At 40.1% G+C, this 21,550-nt stretch overlaps 1 protein-coding gene across 5 annotated transcripts in view; it reads right to left on the bottom strand.

The window, feature by feature from the left end:
- Positions 1 to 6,309: 6,309 nt before the first annotated feature.
- Positions 6,310 to 21,550, bottom strand: part of LOC122871465 (chemokine-like protein TAFA-2) — a 66,147-nt gene continuing 50,906 nt past the window's right edge. For all 5 annotated transcript variants that reach the window (XM_044186626.1, XM_044186629.1, XM_044186628.1 and 2 more), the window contains 4 exons: positions 17,518 to 17,673; positions 12,357 to 12,481; positions 11,693 to 11,749; positions 6,310 to 7,358 (listed from right to left, as the gene is read on the bottom strand). In XM_044186626.1, the coding sequence (XP_044042561.1) occupies positions 11,720 to 11,749; positions 12,357 to 12,481; positions 17,518 to 17,673 (311 nt within the window). In that variant the 3' untranslated portion in view covers positions 6,310 to 7,358; positions 11,693 to 11,719. The remainder of the gene's footprint in view (positions 7,359 to 11,692; positions 11,750 to 12,356; positions 12,482 to 17,517; positions 17,674 to 21,550) is intronic.

A 21,550-nucleotide genomic window follows, 5' to 3' on the forward strand; every position in this document is an offset into this window, starting at 1 on the left:
GAAATTCTAACTTAATAACCACAAACATTAAGAAAGCCATCATAGGCCCACCCATGCAGTTACAAATGCAGTGCAGAAACAGCAATATGTGCTTGAAAATGGGAACAGACTGAAATAAATGAACAAATAATAAATCAAGTTAAAGAAATCACAAGTAAAAGTTCACACTGTTATTCATCCGATCTTAGAAAAACTCAGATAGTGAAAATAATGTTCAAGCCCACATAAATCCTCTGCACCTGTCAGAAGTAATTACAATGTACAAAGTGAATTCACTAATTTGGGAGTGCTAATTTGCAAGATGGATGATGTATTATATTAAGAATTCATTACCACAGCTGTAATATAATATAACCATTAGTTTTATATTAAAAGTACATAATGAAAGCAGACATGTATCATATTCATTTGCACTACTCAAATACAAAGTGTTACAGGAATGAGGCAATTTAAGATATTATGGAATAGTCTGGGAACTTGTTTAAAGCAGATTGGATTATGTGATCTATACATAATCCAAGAAGACGTGATGCAAATAATTTCTGCAGTGGGTGAAGGCAAAGACATTCTGTTTTCATTGTAATAACCTCGTAAATTTAAATGGCAGCTAGGAATCTCAAATATACATAGTAAGGTTAAAGCTGCCCTAAACATTACATTTATGTTTAACAATAGATCAAATGACTAATTGCTTATAGTGACAAACCCACAGAGAATTATCACCCAGCACTGCAGTTCCCCTCAGCTCTTCTGAGCTTTTTAGCATCTTTTTGCTCATTGTTTTTCTTTAAGGGCCCGCAACTTTAGCGTTCACTTTCACAACGCTCATCAACCTTGTTTCCAGAAGCAGTGGGCAGCTGTTTTTCTTAGTAAAAATGTGACAACAATAATAATAAACCCACCTGTCCAGTACCAAATGGCAGACAAGGTACAGCCTTTAGCAGCTAAAGAGCCAGATATTTCCCTCAGAAATAGGTGGAGGTCCAAACAGAGCTAAAAGGAAAGTGAATGTTGGACAAATGAATGCTAACGTTGCTCCATGTCTCCTGGATGTGTAAATAGGCAACTTCTTTCTAAAACGTCCACCATATCAACTTTAAAAAGCGATGATATGTCAGTGTTGTGTTTACAGCTTGTGCCGATGCTCCCAAGTGGTCAAAAAAAAAAAAAAAAGATTGCTGCTTTAAGGTAGTTTGAGTGGCAACTACTGTGTCAGGGTGATTCAAGATTTGTTGCAAGAGTCCAGAAGATCAGCAGGGTCATACGCATGGTTTTCAGAGTTATGATGAATGCCAAAAGTAAAAATTGAAGAGAAATACTTTAACTATGCCTTTTTATTATTTACATTAATTTTTGTGAGTCTCACACCACATATCCTTCAAACTGGCATTACTTGGCCAAGAGAGACTGTGGCTTTTGGACCCACCCACTGAGGGCTTACTCAACCAATCAGATTGTCGAAGTTTCCATAAGCTGCTGTTTGTTTGTATTCTGGTCATGACTTTCACAGCTGAGACAAAGCAAAGTTTCAGACTGGAGTTCCCAGGCTTGACTTAAAAGGATTTCAACACACAGCAGTGAGAAGGCTACTGTGAATCAACACTTCTAACAGCTATAGCCTTTATTATACCCGCAGAAACATATAAATAATTCCACTACAGTGAGTGTCTCATTTGTCATGGCTTGATGAATGCATCAGAGGATTTCCTATTGCTGGATGTGAGGCGCATCCATAAAAATGCAGCATTCATTAGTTGTATATCACGCATATATTGAAAATGTCACACAGACTACTGCGTTGCATCGGGAAAACAAATGACATAATCAGATGAAAAATTTCCTGTATGTTGGTACCTTTGCAAGTGATAACTTTTCAACATATCTCCTCCGGCCTGGAAAGTTTTGAAAGACTCCATATCAGAATGATTTACATCCACATCTGTAATTCTCTCTCTAACATGTAATTCTGACAAGTCCTTTTGTCATGTAAAACGATTACATGAAATTAAAGTACAAAGCTGTTGATAGTATCAACGGTTTACAGTGGGCCTGTGTAATGAAATTTCTTTTCCCAGAGAATCGATGAGCTCCATTCCCCTGGTGGACTGTGTAATTACAAAACCCTCATTAGATTATGAAACTATACAGCATATGGTGAGAGGAGGAGATTCTTTTTATGTGCTCTTGTAAAGACTGCAGCAAAATAAAAAATTAAAGAGAGAATTGCTTGCCCTTACTTCATTTGAATCTCTTGAAAGAAATCAAAGCTTTGAAAGCAAGCATTTCTGTATTTTGCAGCTCCCCCACCCCCGGACACTCCTCCAACTCCTCTGAACTGACTCAGATACCAAACAGGAGTCTGGCATTGACCCTGGAAATGTCGAGCTGTTTTGACACACCGAGGCCAGCAGTGTCACGGCCTTTTGATTCATGGAGAATGTTTGCCGTTTTGCCAAAGGACGCCGTCGGTAAAGAATAATTAAGCTTGATGAAGGAAGCGCTTGCTCCTTGTGAAACATGAGAAAGACGCTTTAGGCAGCACTTGGAAAAGAATAGCAGGCTGGGAAACAGTTGTTCAGTGTAACTATGTTTGACAGGCGCAGACAAGCAACAGTATCTACAGCAAGCGCAGAGGGTATGTTACAAAAGGAAAACCAAGGTCCATTTAAAAAAACCTGAAGAAACGAGCAATATCCCTTTTTCAAATTCTTTTGTTTCTCTGTGTCCGTCAAGCATCTGCAGCTGAATAACCTCCTGATTACACTATTGCCTCCGTTTTTTCTTGTAATTTCCCAAAAGAGAAGCATTTAGTCAGCAATGCAACAAAAAAGCATGGAAAATCCTCAACAGTAATCTGGAACAGTGCTTCTTAAACTGTGGGTTGAGATCCAAATTGACTTACAGGCTTGTTGCTGATGGGTCCCTTTATGACAAGGATATGAAATTTTTTAATAAGCCTGTTTCCCAGAGCAAGGAAAGCTAATTTCTCACTGGGGTCCTCAGCTAAAAACATTTAAGAAGCTCTCATCTAGACAACAGAATTATGTGCAATATTGGGAAATTTGTAGGTGAGATAGTGTCATGAACCATATGTTCATTTATGGGAGGATTTTGTCTGTATAGGTACGGAACTTAAAAGCAGCAGCAGGTTGTAAGGGTTATTTAGCTGTGAGCTACAACTTTAGCCCTCAATTCTGGCCTGTATTTGTTTACTTTTTGGCAAATTGGCATCATTAAAAGTAAACCAGCTACTAGCGGTTTCTGTTTGCAGTGTACCCATGATTTTACAGATAACTATCACTGGATTACTAAGAAAGCGTAATAACACGATGATTCTTAGGTAAGTTCTGGAGTTGAAGGGAGCGTCTTTTCTCTATGATTTCTAAGCAGATTTTTGGACGCTTATTTGCGATGGACATCAGAGATAATGAAGTCACACTGAATCTAAAAACGCGTATCATGTCTGTGTGTTCAGATTTGACTGAGTTATGATTCAGAGGGATATGGATTTTTACGCTAATTGCGGCTCACGCTTCACACATGGTGTATTAAGGAGAACTGGGTACCGCATTCAAAGATGGCACCCCATTCATTTCAATGAAAGTTGCTCAGTGAGCGCATTGCCCTGGCCTCCAGCACCACAGTAAGCCTCAGAGTTATCTTTGATCAGGATTTATCCTTTAACTCCCACATGAAACAAACTTCAAGGACTGCCTTCGTTCACCTACACAACATTGCAAAAAGCAGGCACATCCTGTCTCAAAATGATGCCGAAAAACTAGTCCATGCAATTGTTACTTCTAAGCTGGATTACTGCAATTCCTTATTATCAGGCTGCCCCAATAAGTCCCTTAAGACTCTCCAGTTGATCCAGAATGCTGCGGCACATGTTCTGACAAGCACCCCCGATGCTCAGAAAAATGTATTCATCATTTTACAGCAGCTCCTTTTCCAGTGATTGTGTATGGGGAAAAAAGCCTTTTGGGCCAGTGTGTATCTGAACCGGAAGTTGCAATACCCGATACGGCCACTATCCCTTCACATCCCAGCACCGTCCCTGGGGGCTTGGCCTCACGTCTCTCCCTCCCTTGCATTATTGATTTTTTTGCCACCTGGCTGTAAATCCAAAATTGACACAATATTACCTTACAGCATAAAGTTGAAATAGTGAATGTGTTCGCAAACAGTTGCCTATTTATTGAGCAGACACAGAGCAACATTGGAATTGAAGTCGTGTTTCTGGTTTCACTATCCTTTTAGCTCTGTTTTAGTCTCCACCGACTCCAAAATATATGGCTAAATGGTCCGCTGTGTTCACCAGCTACAGTAGTTGCTAACTTTGTGTGTCTTTGGTCTTGACAGTTAGCATACAGTGGGGTTATCAGAGCTTTTTCACTAAAAAAACAGCTGCCTGCTGTATCCAGAAACATTGCTGATGAGAGCCGTGAGACTGAACAAAAAAAATTAATATTGTGTGGTGTAAAACCAAAACAATCAGCTGAAGGATGCTAAAATGCCCTGTAGCACTGAGGGGAACTGTAGTCGGGTAATAATTCTCTGTGGGTTCATCTGTTCATCTGAGTGACACCTTGTTGATAAATATAAAACTTATTTTTTATATTATTAAACTGTTTATTATAGCAGCTTTAAGTTAGAATCCAACTTTGTGCTGTTATCTCCTATCTAGCTAGGAAATTGTTGAGTGTGTTTCAGGGATGAGCCAACTTGTAATTTTGGAACACTTTCAGTCGGAGCAAGTTGTACCAATTCCCTTCAAAGGACAAACAAAAAAATTAAGTCATTATTCACAGGATTGTTTCATTTTTCAAAGAAATAAGACTCAGAATGGGTCAACATGTTGATAACAGATGCTACTCTTGTTGTAGAAGGCAGGGAGAGATAAGAAAGACCATAATTTGAAACAATTTAACATGAAACTACAAAGCAGAGATAAATCTGTTGCAGGGCTGTGCAAAATGAAATGACCATTTTGTATGGAAGCAAATAAGGGTCATTCATATTTTGAGCTTGTGAAATGATGTTCAAATAATTTCACAGCCTGTATATCACCTTTTGTGTGCATGTGAAAAGAAATTGTAAAAAAAAAAAAATCTCATAAATTGAAGTTTGCAAATGTGCAATAAAGTTTTGCAGCTGTAAAAATATTTAGTGCATGCGTGATAAAGTTTTGTGCACACAAATGCAGCACACACAAACAGCAACATAGCAAAATGACTGAAAGAAGTAGGTCTAGTTTAGGTGGCCCTAACAAGATGAGTATTTTCAGTGTAATAATACTGAGACTAGCATAGTGACCTGCCACTGTTTGGTACACATAGCTAAATCTAATCAAATGCAGCAGCCCTGCAATACCTTTATCAAGGCTATCATATTCAGATTTTGATGACATTGTTTCAACTCTTCGGCCATGTCATAGTCCATGGTGGTGTTGTATTGTGTTACAAAACTCTGAAATCTGTTTCCAGCATTTTATCCACCATCATATTAGATACACCTTTCTGTACAAATCAGTCCAGTCAACACCAGCACTGAGTAGAACCTCCACAATTAACAGCTGAATCAACACCTCTCTGACACAGTGTCCTCAAAATCTGATGAATGATAAGCTTCATGAAGGTAGAATTTATTGCAGGGCTATTGTATTAAATTGAGTATAGAACCTGGTAACTCACCATATGGTTATCCCCTCTGAACTGTCTACTGTAGACAAATGTATGTGAGGTTGTACTTAGGCACAGCAGTGCTTTGAGCTAAATGCTAACGTGAGACATGACGATACTAACATACTGACGTTTAGCAGGTGTAATGTTTTCCATGTTCACCATTTTGATTTAGTGCGTTAGCATACTAACATTTGCTGATTAGCACTAAACATAAGTACAGGTCAGGCTAATGGGAATGCCATTGGTTTTGCAAGAATTTGGTCATAAACCAAAGTATTTGACCTGATGTTGGCCCTAGATGAAAGTTTAAGTGCCCCAAGTTATTTCAATTGAATCTGAGGGGGACATTAATGTCTAGCAATCCATCCAACTGTTGTTTCACTCAAACCCACAAATGTCAGCCAGCTGGTGGCACAAGAGGAAAAATTAGGGGATCACCAAAGTCATCCTAATGAGACCCTCAGTACAAAATGTTATGTCAATAAATCCAACTGTTGTTTTATTTCCGTCTGGACCAAAGTGGTGGACCAGCCGACAGACTGGCATTGCCATCCCTAGAGCTATGCCGCAAACGTGGCTAGAAACTAGTCATTGTTAGCATACAGATGCTTAAAAGTCACAAGGCTTTAGTTACACAACCATACTTTATTACTGATGTCATCACTTACACAGACAAAGGAAGTGTCAGCAATACCTACTGAAAGGTGATCAGCAAATCATACTCAAGTAACTAGTCGAAAACAGTTTTGGGAACATTGTTGTCATCACCCAGCCGGCGGCCAGATGCTGTGTGTTTAATTCACACTGCCGTTGTCTAGAATCTGAACACCAGAGCTGATACAAAAAACAAAATCTGGCAGAAGCAACAGGAAATGCAGAGAGATATTCAGAGGAAAAATAAACCGTGACTGGATCCAACTTTTTCTGTCTGTTAACAGCTGGTAGATTTGATCAGTTTATACCTTTTACAGCAATGGTTTAGTTTAGAGGTCCTTACATTCTTAACAATATCTGGGTTGAATTTAACACTTAAATACACAGATAATATAAAGTGTGGTAGTTTCAAATTGAATTAGGTTTATTTTCCATTTCTGTATTATGGCACACCGTATCAATGATACAGTGATGAATGTGGTTGTGTGTTTCTTTGAAAATCACCCTGAATATCTGCTGCTCAGCCACATATTTTCATATTTCATTTTATCTGAACTTTTGAAACTACACTTTGTTAGAGACGAAAGCCACAATTGACTGAGAAAACAAAATCACATTTTGTATTGAATATTTGCGATGCTTACAACAAACTGACCTGCTGTTCACCCTGGTCAACTTGTGATGCAAAATCCCCTGTAAAGGACATAAATACTCTAGAAATTAACATATAGGCAAAGTTCACCATTGTCTTCCACTACAAGCAGTACAATGTCAGAGAATAAATCCTGATGTCCGGTAAGGCTAATCATATGGAGTCCTTCAAAAAGTACTGAATGATCAGTACTTTCAATAGGATCTACTCCTCTTTTTGATGTCCACAGAGTTCAAGAAGAAGCATTCCGAGTTTTCCAAAGATTAATTGCAGTCCAGAAGAAAGGAAGTCTCTATTTACAGAAAGGTCCTTTGCGTTACTCTCTTCTCCTTTTGATGATCTGACAAAGACCAGAACTGTTGGTTCACCTGTGACAGAAAAAATTATGTTAAAATGAAATCAGAGCCATCAAAGCAATGGCAACATCAAATGCCATCTGAGAAAGTTACCCCACAAGCAACACTGAATGTATTTTAGTGTGTTTAAATAATCACACAATTTTAATATATATTGAACATACATGTCTGCTTCTCTCTGAGTTGTATAACACAAAGAAAATCCAATGGAAGCGAGCAGTTGACATGAGCAGAAACTGATACCATGGCTGAGCAGAAAAAGAAAAGAGCATGACCTGCAGTAATAAAACTCCACTTTATCAACAGAAAGTCCAAGCAAGAAGATATGAGACTCCCGCCCACACTGACTGGCATGACAAAGATGTTGGCCAAGCAACTACAAAATCAGAAGCATTTCAACACTCTTTTCATTCTTGCACTTTATTTTTTATGTTTGCCACTGTGAGAAAACTCTTGTAACTCCCTATCTTCTGAGGAAAAATAAGGATAAAGGTCTAAAACCCCTGCTAGTGGCTATGTACTGTAGAAGAGTTGGATGAAACAAACAGCAGGCCAATGGTTTTGCTTTTTGTAGAGGCTTGCCACTAGTTTATCATAGGGGTGGTGCTACGGGTATAGGCCATACGGTCACTAAAATCAGAAGGGTTTATCCCATTGGGAACATGAATGTGCTTTGCAAATACAATGACAATCTCCCCATTAAATATATTGTGTGTAAAGTGGATTTAATGACCTGTAGCTGCTACTAGAGAAGAGGTCATAGTGTCTAAAAAGAAAAGGGTTCAGTAAATTTAATGTCAATCTGCCAGATTTCGATTTTACTTGCGGACAAGTGTACATTTTAAGCTGATGGTGGTGCTAGAGGAAAGGTCACGAAAAACAAACTGGCATTAGCAGATCTTTTTGGCCATTTGGGGGCTGCAAAAAGAAGCTGTAAACACATCACTGACATTATCACCTTATAAAGTTGAAATGGCAAATTTGTGCTTGTTGCTTATTTACACATCCAGCTGATACAGAGCAACATTAGCATTCATTTAGAGTCAACTCTGTGGCCACCTGACGAATTACAATATTCACTCTCCTTTTAGCTCTGGTCTGGTCTCCACCAAGTTTCGAAAGAAATATCTGGCTCTTTAGCTGCTAAATGCTCCATTATGTTCACTAGCTAGACGCTAACTTTGTCTGCTGTTTTGTACAGGGCAGCTAGCATACAGTGGGTTTATAAAAGCTTTTTCTTTGAAAACAGTCATTCTGTACCACGTTGGTTTAGATCGTTTCGATAGGCGACGTCATTAAAAACAAGCCTCCTCCACATGCGGCTCACCTGTTGTAGTGAAAATGGAATTGCGGGTGAAAAAATCCAAAATGCGAGTTGTGTTTTTTGGGCGACTTTATAAAACATACTGCTGACAAAGAAAGTCAACAGAGCAGACATACAGCCTGTGTCTATCCCTGTATGATACAGTGAGAGAGAAACAGAAAGAGGCGGGGCAAGCCGATGTGTGTGTGCAGGATATCAGTGTTGGTGTGTGTGTGTGTGTGGCGGGGGGCGGGGGGGGGGTATCTGCACATCGATCAGTTGGAGTGTTATACAGTGTTCAGGATAGAGGATGCTGGTGAGTTGGGTTTGTGCTCCACGCAAAGGTTTTCTCTCTCCTAGTTCGATGCTGTCAGATACTCTGAAGACCTCCCTTCTCCTTGAGATTAAATTGCCTGTCATGAAGCACAGTGGCTGACTGGCAGCTCCTCTGCTTCTCCAAAAGTACGTTCTGGAAAAGACTCTCGAGGAACACAACATAACAACCTTCATAACGACGTCCGCTATCGATTCTAACTGTCTGTCAGCCGCCACGCAGGTTTGACGGAGGGAAGCCGTCGGCGCACTTGTAAGGCTCCGTTATCGATGCTGAACTTTTGATAGGAAACAGAAAGGTCTAACAGCCTGGTTAGATTAATTCACAAATGGGTCGTTTGACACAGAACAGGCCAGAGCAGCAGCACTGCACTGCACAGTGTCATATAAATCATCCTCAATAATGCAGAAAAGCAAAGCAATCCAAAAACCATCAGGCCATCGCTTGACAAGAAAACCTGCATAATCATATCAAACACGGGGTAAAGAGTTTCCACAAATTTAGGTTGTTGCAGCACTTTGCTGGTCTCTGTACAGGCTGCAATAAATTCTTCCCTTTACAGAGTCATTTACATTCTGAGCTGTCACTGTGATTAATGTGGTACTAATTTGAGAATAATTCCACGCTGAAAAGACAAAGAGCAGAGCTGCTTCTTGTCAGAAGAGAAAATGTCTTCAGAGATGGATCTACATTGTGTCTCACTTCAGGAGGTGGGGGGAATCATTAACAGTATTTGAGTGACTGTCTGAAACAATGCTAAAAATACTGAGAGGAAAGCTAAGTCTTCAGTGGGTGTTGCGTTAATTGGTGGCTGACAAATGCTAATTTAACTGGCAAAGGAATCATTTCTATTTAGTGTCTGAAGTAAGGTTGGCTGAAAGATTTAACACAGCAGGTGCATGGGCTTGTGTTTGTGTAATTCAGCCGTGTAATTGGCACACCGCAGTGTCCTTCTCAGCAATATGTTTTGGGTTGTAACTTCCGAGGCTGGGATTTTCATAGTAGGGCTATTTTAAAGCTGCACTAGGCAGGATTTTTATGTGAAAATCCACCTGTAAAATCGTCAAAAACAGAAAACAGGGACACTGCAGATTCCCCTTTACAAGCGGCATAAATTAGCTTCTTCACACCATCTACACAGGTCACACTCAGCAGTGCAGTGGCTCCTCCTGACAGGGTGAAAGACAACAGTCATGTGTAAAGGTCAAGGTCACCTGGGGAATTCTTTCAGATTCAATATCATTCCAGTACCTACTCGTACTAAATGAACTACTTGAGAATCTATTAATCGATTCATTACCAACTATTTGATGGTTCCAGTATCTCAGATGTGAGCATTTGCTGTTTTCCTTTGTCATATATGGTAGAAAACGGAATATCTTTGGCTTTTAGAATGCATCACCATCTGAAATTGAATCAATCTATACCATCTAAATTAGTGGGGATGAGACACTCCTATGAATTGCAACCTTGATTGTTTCTGATAAAACACTAATCGAACATCTCTTGGACAGTCTCTTGTAAATTGTAGATGGTGTGCCTTTGATGGACAGAAGAGTCTATATATAGGCATGGTATGACAGCTTACTGTACTCTGATACACAGACTGCACTGATGTGTCTCATTGTTCCTGCGCACAAAATGCCATCAGAATCATTTGAAAGAAACTATGATCACATAAACTTTCTACACACAGTGCCTTTTTAAAATCTGTCCTAGTGAACATTCAAGAGTAAAACACAAACGGCTCAGAGAGAAAAGCATCCAGTTTCCCTCAAACTGCAGACTTCCCTGTCTGCCCACATTAAATTGTGAGATCTGGTATGTGCAGGATGAACAGAGATTGACAAATTTAAAATTAAAAAAGAAATACAAACAGTGTTGTAAACAGCAGTCTGCACTCGCCATTGTTAGATCTTTATTCTCTCGCGTCCCTCTGGTATAAAGCATCACAGACTGTGTGCAGTTTACTGATGTCACCTTCCAGGATTTCTGTGTTTACAAGTCCAAAAGACACAATTTAAACTGTTGCTGCAGATGTTCAAATTTTATGTGCACAACCCTCTGAGATTTACTCCAAACTGAAATACTGTATTCCTTGCTGTATCTCGGGCTTTGTAGTAGCCAGTCCCTGCTTTGTTTGAATTCTCAAGGTGTTTCCAGTCTCTATGAATGCATTTATAATACAGAACGATAGAGGTCAGTATAGCTGGAGGTTCCAGGTTTATGTTTTGCTGTTTTCCTAAAAGCTCAGCAGAGGTGAAGAAGAAAGCCTGACCCCCCGCTGCCTTAAGCAGCCTGCAGAAAGATTTCAAACTTAAGAAGCTTGTTTCTCTAGCTGAGTTCAAAGGTGTGCGAGATAAATCCGCTGGGTAATGCTGATGCTTTGAACAGGTTGTTGTTGTCTTTTTGGATCGTACCCATCTCCTTGGTCTTCTCTCTCTGGTGTTGTTACACTACTGGGAAATGTGGTTAATAATACAGTTTGCCACATCTGTTTTAATGAAAATGTGACGGGACAATGATATGCATATATTCTTTCTGTACAATGAAGTAATAATAGAACACATTAATGATCCCTGTTGGGAATTTCTTTGTCTTTTTCAATTGGAAGTTAGGACTACAATGAATAAAGTAGTAAAGTACAAGTAAAACCTTCAAATGTAAAACAACAAACAAAAAAAAAAAACTAACCAACAGATTTATTACCTGGACTCTGCTGTGAAGCATCTGACGTTACCAAAGCTGGTCTCTGTCCGCGGAAATCTTTCCAGTCATCCGTGTTAAAGAAGACAACAAAAGAAAATATATGTTTAACTTTCATACTTTAAGGACTTATCAAGATCTGATAATTACCAACATCTATTTTCAGACATCACCAGACGTTCAGGCTTGTCTCAGAACCCTGGACCACTAAAAGAAAAAAAAATTATATATATCCCATTTTGAGGTCCCGACAAGTCCCTGAATCAATAGCCCCAGGCTCCAGGCTCCAGGCTCCAGGCAGGTGTGGTGCGGGCAGTTTAAATAATTAAGTACATGGAGAGAGGCAGAACTGAAGTCTACTGGTCGTCATAACACAGTGAGAGATACGGGCATCACGTTACAATGTTAAAAGCAGGTAATTGGAGTGAGTAATTGGCCAGTTTGGGTGCTCAAAGAGGCCTGAAAGTGCTAAGGAGACATGGCAGCCCATTGATTACAGGCCCCCGGGGGTCCAAGCACCGACTGCAAACATTAGCTGTTTTTAGGTAAATGCAAGGCAGACGACTGTAACAGAAGCCACAGCCTGTTGACCTTGAAGAGTTGAAGAGGTCAGATTCAACAGGTTTGAATATGGTGTCATGAAAGTGCCTTTTTTTCTTAAACTCACCTTAGTAGTTTTGATCTTGTTCCCTGTAGCACAGCTCCAGCCCTTCAGATCAGGAAGAACTTTGCATTCCTCCCCATCTAGGCACGGATGCATCTGACACCACCACTTCTGCTCCACTATCGAGGCTGGTAAAGAGATGTAGAGGTCAATGAGCAAATAGTTCGAATTATTTTTGCTCATGTTGTCTTCTGCTGGCTTCATGCCAGTGTTAATTGCTTCAGCAAAACCGGTATCAAAAATATTCGTTGAGGACCTGTTATTTTTCCATGATAAAAACAAGATTAAAATGAAAAATAAAGTAATTTCATTTTGTTTTAAATTAAAATTTAGAAGAAATGTATTACAATTGTTGTCAACAAATAAAAACTATACAATAATGTGAAAGAACGAATGTATAAATAATTATTGTTTTAATGCAAAATCTTATTCAACGACCTGCATGCAACTGCGAAATCACACATTGTATGATCCTGATTGGTAAAACTGTATCCTCCAATAGCCAAAAGTATCTCTTCTTCAAGTTGATTTAGCTGTCTCTGCTAGTTGTTAGCTAACGGAAGGACTAAGGTCCTACTGAAAATTAGACAAGAAATGGCAACAAAACAGCTGGGACAAACTATGAAAACATACAGGACAGCACACAGACATTTTACGAAAAGGTAAGCTAACGTAACATTATTAGGATGTAATGTTAGCTTCAGTCGGCTATCTTTCGTGTTGCTATCCGTAGGAATGAGTGCAGGATCAATGTAGGTTGTCAAGTATTTAAATCTTAATTCCCCTAGATGTTCACTAGTTCAAGGACTATTACTGTTAATGTTATCCTATATTTCTGATGATAATGTTACGTTAGCTTACCTTTTTGTCAGTGTTGCTGTGTTGGCTCGCATGTTTTCTTTGTGTCCTGTTTTGTTGCCACTTTCATCAAAAGATTAAGACTAACACCAAATCAAAATCAAGTGCCAAAATTAACACAGCTTCATGCTCAGCTATGAACTTTTTAATTTATTTATATGACCCTTTTTATTCATTTCAGACCATAATTTGTGTTTATGTTTTAAGCACATTCTCATGATGTTATGAGCCTGAAATGAGGAGTCTCCTCAAATACCATTCAAATCATCATAGCTGTGACTGAAGTCAAGTCATGTCACATTTTGACAGCTGTCTCAGGTAAACGATGTAAGGTTTGCTTTTTGACTGACAACACTCACTAAATCTATTTTGAGTATTCAAACACACAAGGTGCTGAGAGCCTTGTCATACATATCCATGTGCTCAAGATGGGAACTGCAAAAAGACTCCAGTCATGTTAAGGGAAAACCTTCAGCTGCATGGAAACACCTCCTCCATTGCCTCCATAAAAGTGAGCATTAAGCTTCTCCTACTCTATTGTACAAGACATCATTTAAATTTGGCGTATTACAGAGGTCATTATCTACGTTCCACATCCCTCTTCACCAGCATTAGTGTTCTTCCTAATTAAGAGGACGGTTATTATAATCCACACATAACACCAGAGCCTCAATAGAGTAAATTGCACAGAATTGGCTACTTTATGACAAGAGGGAATATAGCAGCAGTGTGGTGTAAAACATGCATCAGGTCAACTGCAAGCAGATGGTGGTTGTGTAACAGCAGCTATTAAAAAGCCACAAAGGTTTCTCATGAAATGAAATGGGAGTATTGATAACCAAACATACATAAAGTGCATGGGATACATTTCACTTAACAGTTAATGATGCTTTAAAAACACAAAGGCAAAAATGCCTCAACATTTTTTGCTTTGACCTTGAGCTCATATTCATAAATGTTTTTTTTTTCTCGGATTTATGAAAATAAAAGGCAAACAACTCAATTCAGTTATGGTCTGAGCTGTGTGGCCACATGAAGGTACACGGATATTTCATTTGTGAAAAATTAAGATGTTTTTCTTTTAATCAAAAGTTAAAATGCCTTAATTACAATCATATGCCAGCATTGAAGATTACAGTGCGAGTGTTATGGCTGAGTGTCTTTGGAAATGGGCCAAAGCATGTAGTTCTGGCAGGAGTGGGACATTAGCTAGCTCAAACAGCATAGTAGATAGTAAGTTGTAATTTTGCAAAAGTGCAAAATTGGAAACCAAACCTGGTAGCTCTCTCTGAAGGTCATGGTAAGATTTTACATAGATATTGATGCTCAGTATAACTTTCTCCTCCATATTTAAGCCTGTTGTACCTTACACAGACTGGTAATATAATTGTGGATTGAGTAATCAGCAGCAAATGGGGTTAAAGTTCAAATGGGTTGAACATAGGGTGTCATTATATATATGGGAATCTCAAGGGACAACTACGACCAGCAAGGCAGTGATCACATAACGGTTGGGGCCAGTTGTCAGGCAACCAGTGATTCCAGCCAAGAAATGGTCCGGCACATAACCCAACATTAAACAGCACGTTTTCATTTTTATACTTCAGTTTTTGTAGGGATTAAACAAACAAGACACAATGTGTCACAATGTGCTTTAGAGGTTTTTTCCTTTGGACAGAGCCAGGCTAGGTGTTTCCCCCTGCTTCCAGTCTTTATGCTGAGCTAAGCTAATCAGTTGCTTGCAGTAGCTTCATATTTACCATACAGGTATGAGAGTGGTATCAATCTTCTCCTCTAACTCTCGGCAAGAAAGCAAATAAGTGTATTTCCACTATTCCATTCCACTATTCCTTTAAGGTCCCTTTGACGTTTCTGTATTTCAGTTGCATTACACCGAATTTCTTTAATGGATGGATCTGTCACCCAGCAAAAGACTCCCACTAAAATTTGTTCAGGACGTCTTGCTGGAGAAATATCTGCTAATGAAGAGGGCACAGTTCAGTGCCATGTAGTGAAAAAACAACAAACACCATTTGCAATAATCAATTCCTACTGAAATGTATCCGTTGTTGCAAAAAAACATTGTCAAACCCACAGCCAGTGTGGTCTATGCTAGCAGATTAGCTTGCTGGCGGTAGTGCTAGCTCAACTTCCCTTTTAACGTGACCATCAGGTTGTAGTGGTCCCTCGTTAGTCTCCCATAGTAATGTATCTTATTCATCTAGTACATCAGGTTGATACCAATCCATCCACTAGATTTTACGTGTAAACTACTACAACCACAGTCCAGTGAATGGCTTTAATGTTGATCTGACATTGAGTGCAGAGGCAAGACGGGAAACCTCCGCCATGTGTTACACCCAGTTAGTGATTCTGCTCTCTCTATAGGAAATCAATGGCTCAGCCAATGCACACCAGTTTTCCCATTCATGATTTAGTAGCTTTATGATACAGTTTGCCCTCTAAATTTTCTTTATTTCTATCACAATGTTTTGGCTCATCAGCACCAACAGAATGTGCATGTAAGTTTATAAGCCACAATCAAGACACTTTTTTAGAAACTTCATCCAGTAAAGTTTGCAGGTATTTTCTGTGGCTACCTATCGAAATTACACATTCACATCTATTCAAGTTTTCTCAGATGTCTGGAGGTTCTTTTATCTTCATATAAAGAGGAGATTGTCTCACACAGAGTGGAGCTAAAGGTAATCCCTGGTTGTAGAAAAAAGAATAATTAAAAGGTTAAGTGCTGATCATTTTTTTCTGAGATCACCCGTGGAGCTTTAAACTGCGGCCAGTGGCTCACAGCTCTAATTTGCAGAAAATGTCAATACTAAAATGTCAAGTAATAGGTCAAACACAATTGAGTCCAGAGTTTAGCCAGAAACCTGTGCTTTTCAGACCAAAGTGAGGCAGGCACTTCAGCCGAGTTGGGGGTCTGACACATTAGCATGCTAAGAGACCCTCTGAGTCATTGACTTTACAGTCTGCAGTGGACAGCTTCACATTCATTCATCTGTGATTAAACAACCCTTCAGGAGCCTCTTTGTAAGGCCCCTGGATTCACCAGAGAGTATTCACTGGGTGCTTAAAGTCAAATATAACAACGTTACGTCAGCCTAATATGCTTGCTGCTACTAATGCGTCTATCACTGCTAGAGTAGATCTTTTACCACCATAGTACTTCAGTGAGTATCACCACTGATGCTACTATTACTAAAAAAGATACCACACCTAATTCTACGACTACACCTACTCCTGCTATTACTACTACTACTACACTTTTACTGCTACTCATACTCTTAGCCCCCAACTAGTTCCACTGCTACTGTACAGTATTATGCCCATTATTGTACATTATAAAAGGGTATTAAGCTAATGAAACCTTTCAAGGGAAAATAATAACAAACTACAGGCTTGATTTTATAGAATTAACCGTAGAATTACTGTTATTAATATTTTTTCTAAAATCAGATTTTTAAAGTTAGAAAGCCAGTTGTCGGGAGATTTTAAGAAAATCACAAATTGTGACCAATGTTGGAAGAATATAGGATGTAGACAGTTTGGGTGTTTACTTAAAAATGTACTATTGTAATCGTACGTATAATTCACTGGATCTACCAAGTTCAGACACAATTATTGGTTAAGTCATTTTATAAGCAAAAAATCCAAACGTTCTCTTTCCAGGGCATCAAGCATGTTAAACTGCATAGGGGAGTATGTTCTTCCTACTGGTACCACTTTTCATTGCACCTCCAGCACCTAGCAGAGCCTTTAAGCCAGCTAAGCCATGAACACTTTAATCCTTCTGACATTTTGGAGACCAAACAATTAATTGAGAAAATAATCAACAGGTTAATTAACAATCCACAGCATATGAAGATTTGTATGTAAAATGTATATATTTAAATGTATCAATTGAAATTGAAATGGCGTAATTATCATATGCAGTTATCACCAGTCCCTTCCTCATATTGTATAACAAGATCTTTGTGTCCATTGAGCAATAACAGAAATCACTTTTGTGTAATGTGTAATCCAACATGTAATTATGTAATTACCTAATGTTCCCATGCAGTTGTAATCTGCTAAGACAACAAACATTTTATAGCTTATTTCAGACTTCTTTACTCTTACTATACGTTGCCTCCTTGACAGCATCTTCTGGACAAAATTACACTTAAGTGAGTTAGTGTGTGCTGAAACAGTTATCGATGATCTCAGCAAAACTAATCCTCAAGATTTGTGGGAAGGAGTATCAGCAAAAAAAAGAAGATAGCCCATGAAATATTCAGCTGGAACGTACCATCTACACATGACGGGGCGGCTCTGGTGGTGCCGGCCACTTGCCCGGGAAAGCAGGAGCACTTCACAGTTTGTGACCGCTCCTCAATTTTGTTCTTGTTGCAACAGCGATGCAACGCCACCACCTCGCAAGTGCCTGTTCGGACAGGGTGCGCTGCTGGAGAAACGAAAGGAAAGATGGAATAATCAGTATTCAATCATTCCCTCATCTACACACCCACACTGCTGGCCGTGGACTGAGTCCCATAAGAATATCTCTCTTGGGTCTCTGTTGGCTGCTCTGAATCCCTCTCATCAAGAAAAAAATACCAACGAGAGCAGACTACCAATTTCCTTAAAAGGAGTCGTTTATTACAGAGAGTTCAATTTCCCTCTCTTTATATGCACATATTCTATAATATCGTTGTTTTTTTCTGAGTGGCTTAAAGTTTTTGAGGTTGAATACTGATTTTCATTGTCTTTAAATTAGACCAATTTCCTGGATAGAAAATTAATGGATATCACACCAATTTAATTCTCCACATCCATAAAGTTGGGGGACTCACAGGAGACAGATGGGGGGGGAGATAGGCGTATAATCAAAGCAGCAGAGGCAGAGATATCCTGACTTTTATTCTCTAGTATGGGTTATTTTCTTTACTTGACAAAGCTCCCCAAGAGCTGTCCCCAAGAACAGAAGACATTATACAAGTGTTTTCACAGGCTGAGTAGTAAACTGATTTAGTGTTTCCTCTCAGAATGTTCCTTTTTTGGGGGGGGGGGATTTAAAACTTGTGACAAAGTATAGCTCAAGCTCCAAAAACACTGGAAGCTACATTTCCCACAATACAACTGCATAGCATTATTCCTTAGGCCCTCCCTGACTGGTAAATGCCCACGTCTTTAAAAGCCCACACCCTCAATTTGTAACACAGGTTTTATTATCATCAATCTGGCGTCTTAAAGGTACCCTGTGGAGCTTTTGACCACTGGTAGCACTACAGAGCAATGTTTTCCTGAGTCCCTGTTTTGTTTGTATCACGTACACGCTGACGTTGTAATACACAGTCTTGCCGATCGTTTCACGTTATTCCACTGACGCCCAAAGAACTTTAGCAATTGGCCAGCAAAAGCAAGGAAGAAAATGACTGCTAGCAAGTAAATATGGATATAAACAATGCAGAATTAAAAAAATTTAAATTGTAAAAAAAAAAAATTTGCCTTACAAATGTTTTACGAGCAAGAACATGCATTCAGCACATTAGTCCACACAATACGTTTTGGTAAGAAACGTCGAATGTAAACAAACCTGATGACAGAGCCACAAAAGACATTGTACAACTGTACTGTAGCAAGCTGAGTAGTACTCTTTGTGACGAGTAAACTAATCTTCATGTGTAGAACTGTTAGAGTGTCCCTTTCAGAACATTTAGTACTAGCAGCAGCTTTAAGCACTGTAGTTGAGGTAACCAATCAGGATCTGGCATTGTAAACATCATGAAGAACATTATTTTTATCCTGATCAGTGTATTTGATGAAAAAAAGGTACCTTTAAATAAATAATCTGAATAACTGTGATAACTGTGAGAATAAGTGTGAGACGGTAATGATTGGAACTGATACCGCTCTAGATTTCTCACAATAAGCAGCAGTCCTTAAAAAAATTCAGATATGTCAAGGGGAAAGTGCAGCTCTGCAGTATTTTGAGCCAATTTCCAGATCACGCTCCATTGTCTGAATTATTTAGAGCCTGAGCTGCTCCATTCTCTTTTAATTGCATGTGACATTTTCTTGAGGTGTCCTTCTGCTGAGATACTCACTGCTGCTGCGGTAAACAGTAAATCTGAAATGACTGCGTGAAAGTGGTCCTACCTGTCTGTACTGTAACAGCTCAATTGAACCCAGTTAATTACGTTTTCACTTCAGCGTGTTATATTGGTGAACAGCAACACTTTGCAGCTGCTGTAACAACTGCTGAAACTGGGTAATATCAAATCTGACAAAGACAACTGTTGAGCATCACAATACCCCTGGGATTTCCCTATTTACAGAACTCAGAAAACATGACATTTACACGTTTTTCCCGTCCTACAGTGTTTGGGTTACCTACTGTCTGTGATTGGAGAGCATAAAACATTTCACTGATGGCTGCTGCTAGAATATATAAGCGAACAGCAGGTAGAAAAGGACAAAAAGCCAGGAAAGGGAAGTTCTGTTCTGATTATGCACTCAACTTTTGATAGCATATCTGCCCCCCCCTCCTCATACACCAAAAATAATGCAGGTAGTTGCCCAAAAGTAGCAGAATGCTTACTCATGTAAGAGAAGCGCTGCCAGTATCTCTCTAAAGGACATACTTCACACTGACAGGCTGTGGTTTTTCTGACTGGATTTGGACTTGTACTTGGATGCGTACTCAGCTTCTCCTGCCAGCAGACACAGAGAAATAGCATTTCACTGGGGAATCAGTCTGTCCTGCAACCCAGTCCAGCTTTAAACCCTGGACACACTGCTGCTTCTGCTGCTGCTGTGGTTGTGTTTGTCTAGAATTGTCTTTCAAAGTTTTATAAGACAGGCATGATGCCATGAAATTTAAATAGCACGATTCAGAGGCGTCCTGGTGGCCTAGTGGTTAAGAAACATACCATATAACCGCAACATCCCCAGTTTGCTTCTGGCTGGGGACCTTTGTTGCATATTGTTCGCTTCTCTCTCTCCCCACCAATGTTTCCAGTCTGTGTCTCAACTGTCGCTATCCAACAAAAGGCAAAACTGCAACAATAAATAAAAGTATCCATGCATGAAAAATTAAGAGAAATGTTTTGGGAAAAGGACACCTAACTAGAAATTGTGAGTAGTTATACAGTTAGTATACAGTATACAGTGGTGGAAAGTAAGTGGGACATTTACTGTACTTTTGACCGAGTTTCATTGTGCAACTTTTACTGTTTTATATAGCCTGGATCAAAACCAAGCTTAGTTTAATTCTCTAAACCAAACACTAACCTTTGTTTTCATTGTTTTAGTTGCCTAAACTGAACCAAATGCTTGTCTCATATTTCTTCAACTGAAAATCAAGTTCCATCCATCCATCCATTTTCTTCCGCTTATCCGGGGCCGGGTCGCGGGGGCAGCAGTCTAAGCAGGGACTCCCAGACTTCCTTCGCTCCAGACACTTCCTCCAGCTCCTCCGGGGGGATCCCGAGGCGTTCCCAGGCTAGCCGAGAGACATAGTCCCTCCAGCGTGTCCTGGGTCTTCCCGGAGCCGCCGCCCCGGTGGGACATGCCCAGAACACCTCCCGAGGGAGGCGTCCAGGAGGCATCCGGATCAGATGCCCTAGCCACCTCAGCTGGCTCCTCTCGACGTGGAGGAGCAGCGGCTCTACTCGAGCTCCCCGTGTGACTGAGCTCCTCACCCTATCTCTAAGGGAGCGCCCAGCCACTCGGCGGAGGAAGCCCATTTCGGCCGCTTGTATCCGCGATCTTGTCCTTTCGGTCACTACCCAGAGCTCATGACCATAGGTGAGGGCAGGGCGTAGATTGACCGGTAAATCGAGAGCTTTGTCTTTCGACTCAGCTCCTTCTTCACCACAACGGTCCGATACAGCGCCCGCATCACTGCAGACGCTGTACCGATCCGCCTGTCAATCTCACGCTCCATCCGTCCCTCACTCGTGAACAAGACCCCGAGATACTTGAACTCCTCCACTTGAGGCAAGGACTCCCCACCTACCCGAAGAGAGCAAACCACCTTTTTCCGGTCAAGAACCATGGCCTCAGATTTGGAAGAGCTGATTCTCATCCCAGCTGCTTCACACTCGGCTGCAAACCGTCCCAGTGCATGCTGCAGGTCCTGGTTTGAAGAAGCCATCAGAACGACATCATCTGCAAACAGCAGAGATGAGATCCTGTGGTTCCCAAACCGGACACCCTCCCGCCCCTGACTGCGCCTAGAAATTCTGTCCATATAAATTATGAACAGAACCGGTGACAAAGGGCAGCCCTGGCGGAGTCCAACATGCACCGGGAACAGGTCTGACTTACTGCCGGCAATG

This window comes from Siniperca chuatsi, linkage group LG23 (assembly GCF_020085105.1).
Source record: "Siniperca chuatsi isolate FFG_IHB_CAS linkage group LG23, ASM2008510v1, whole genome shotgun sequence".
NCBI classification, from domain to species: Eukaryota; Metazoa; Chordata; class Actinopteri; order Centrarchiformes; family Sinipercidae; genus Siniperca; species Siniperca chuatsi.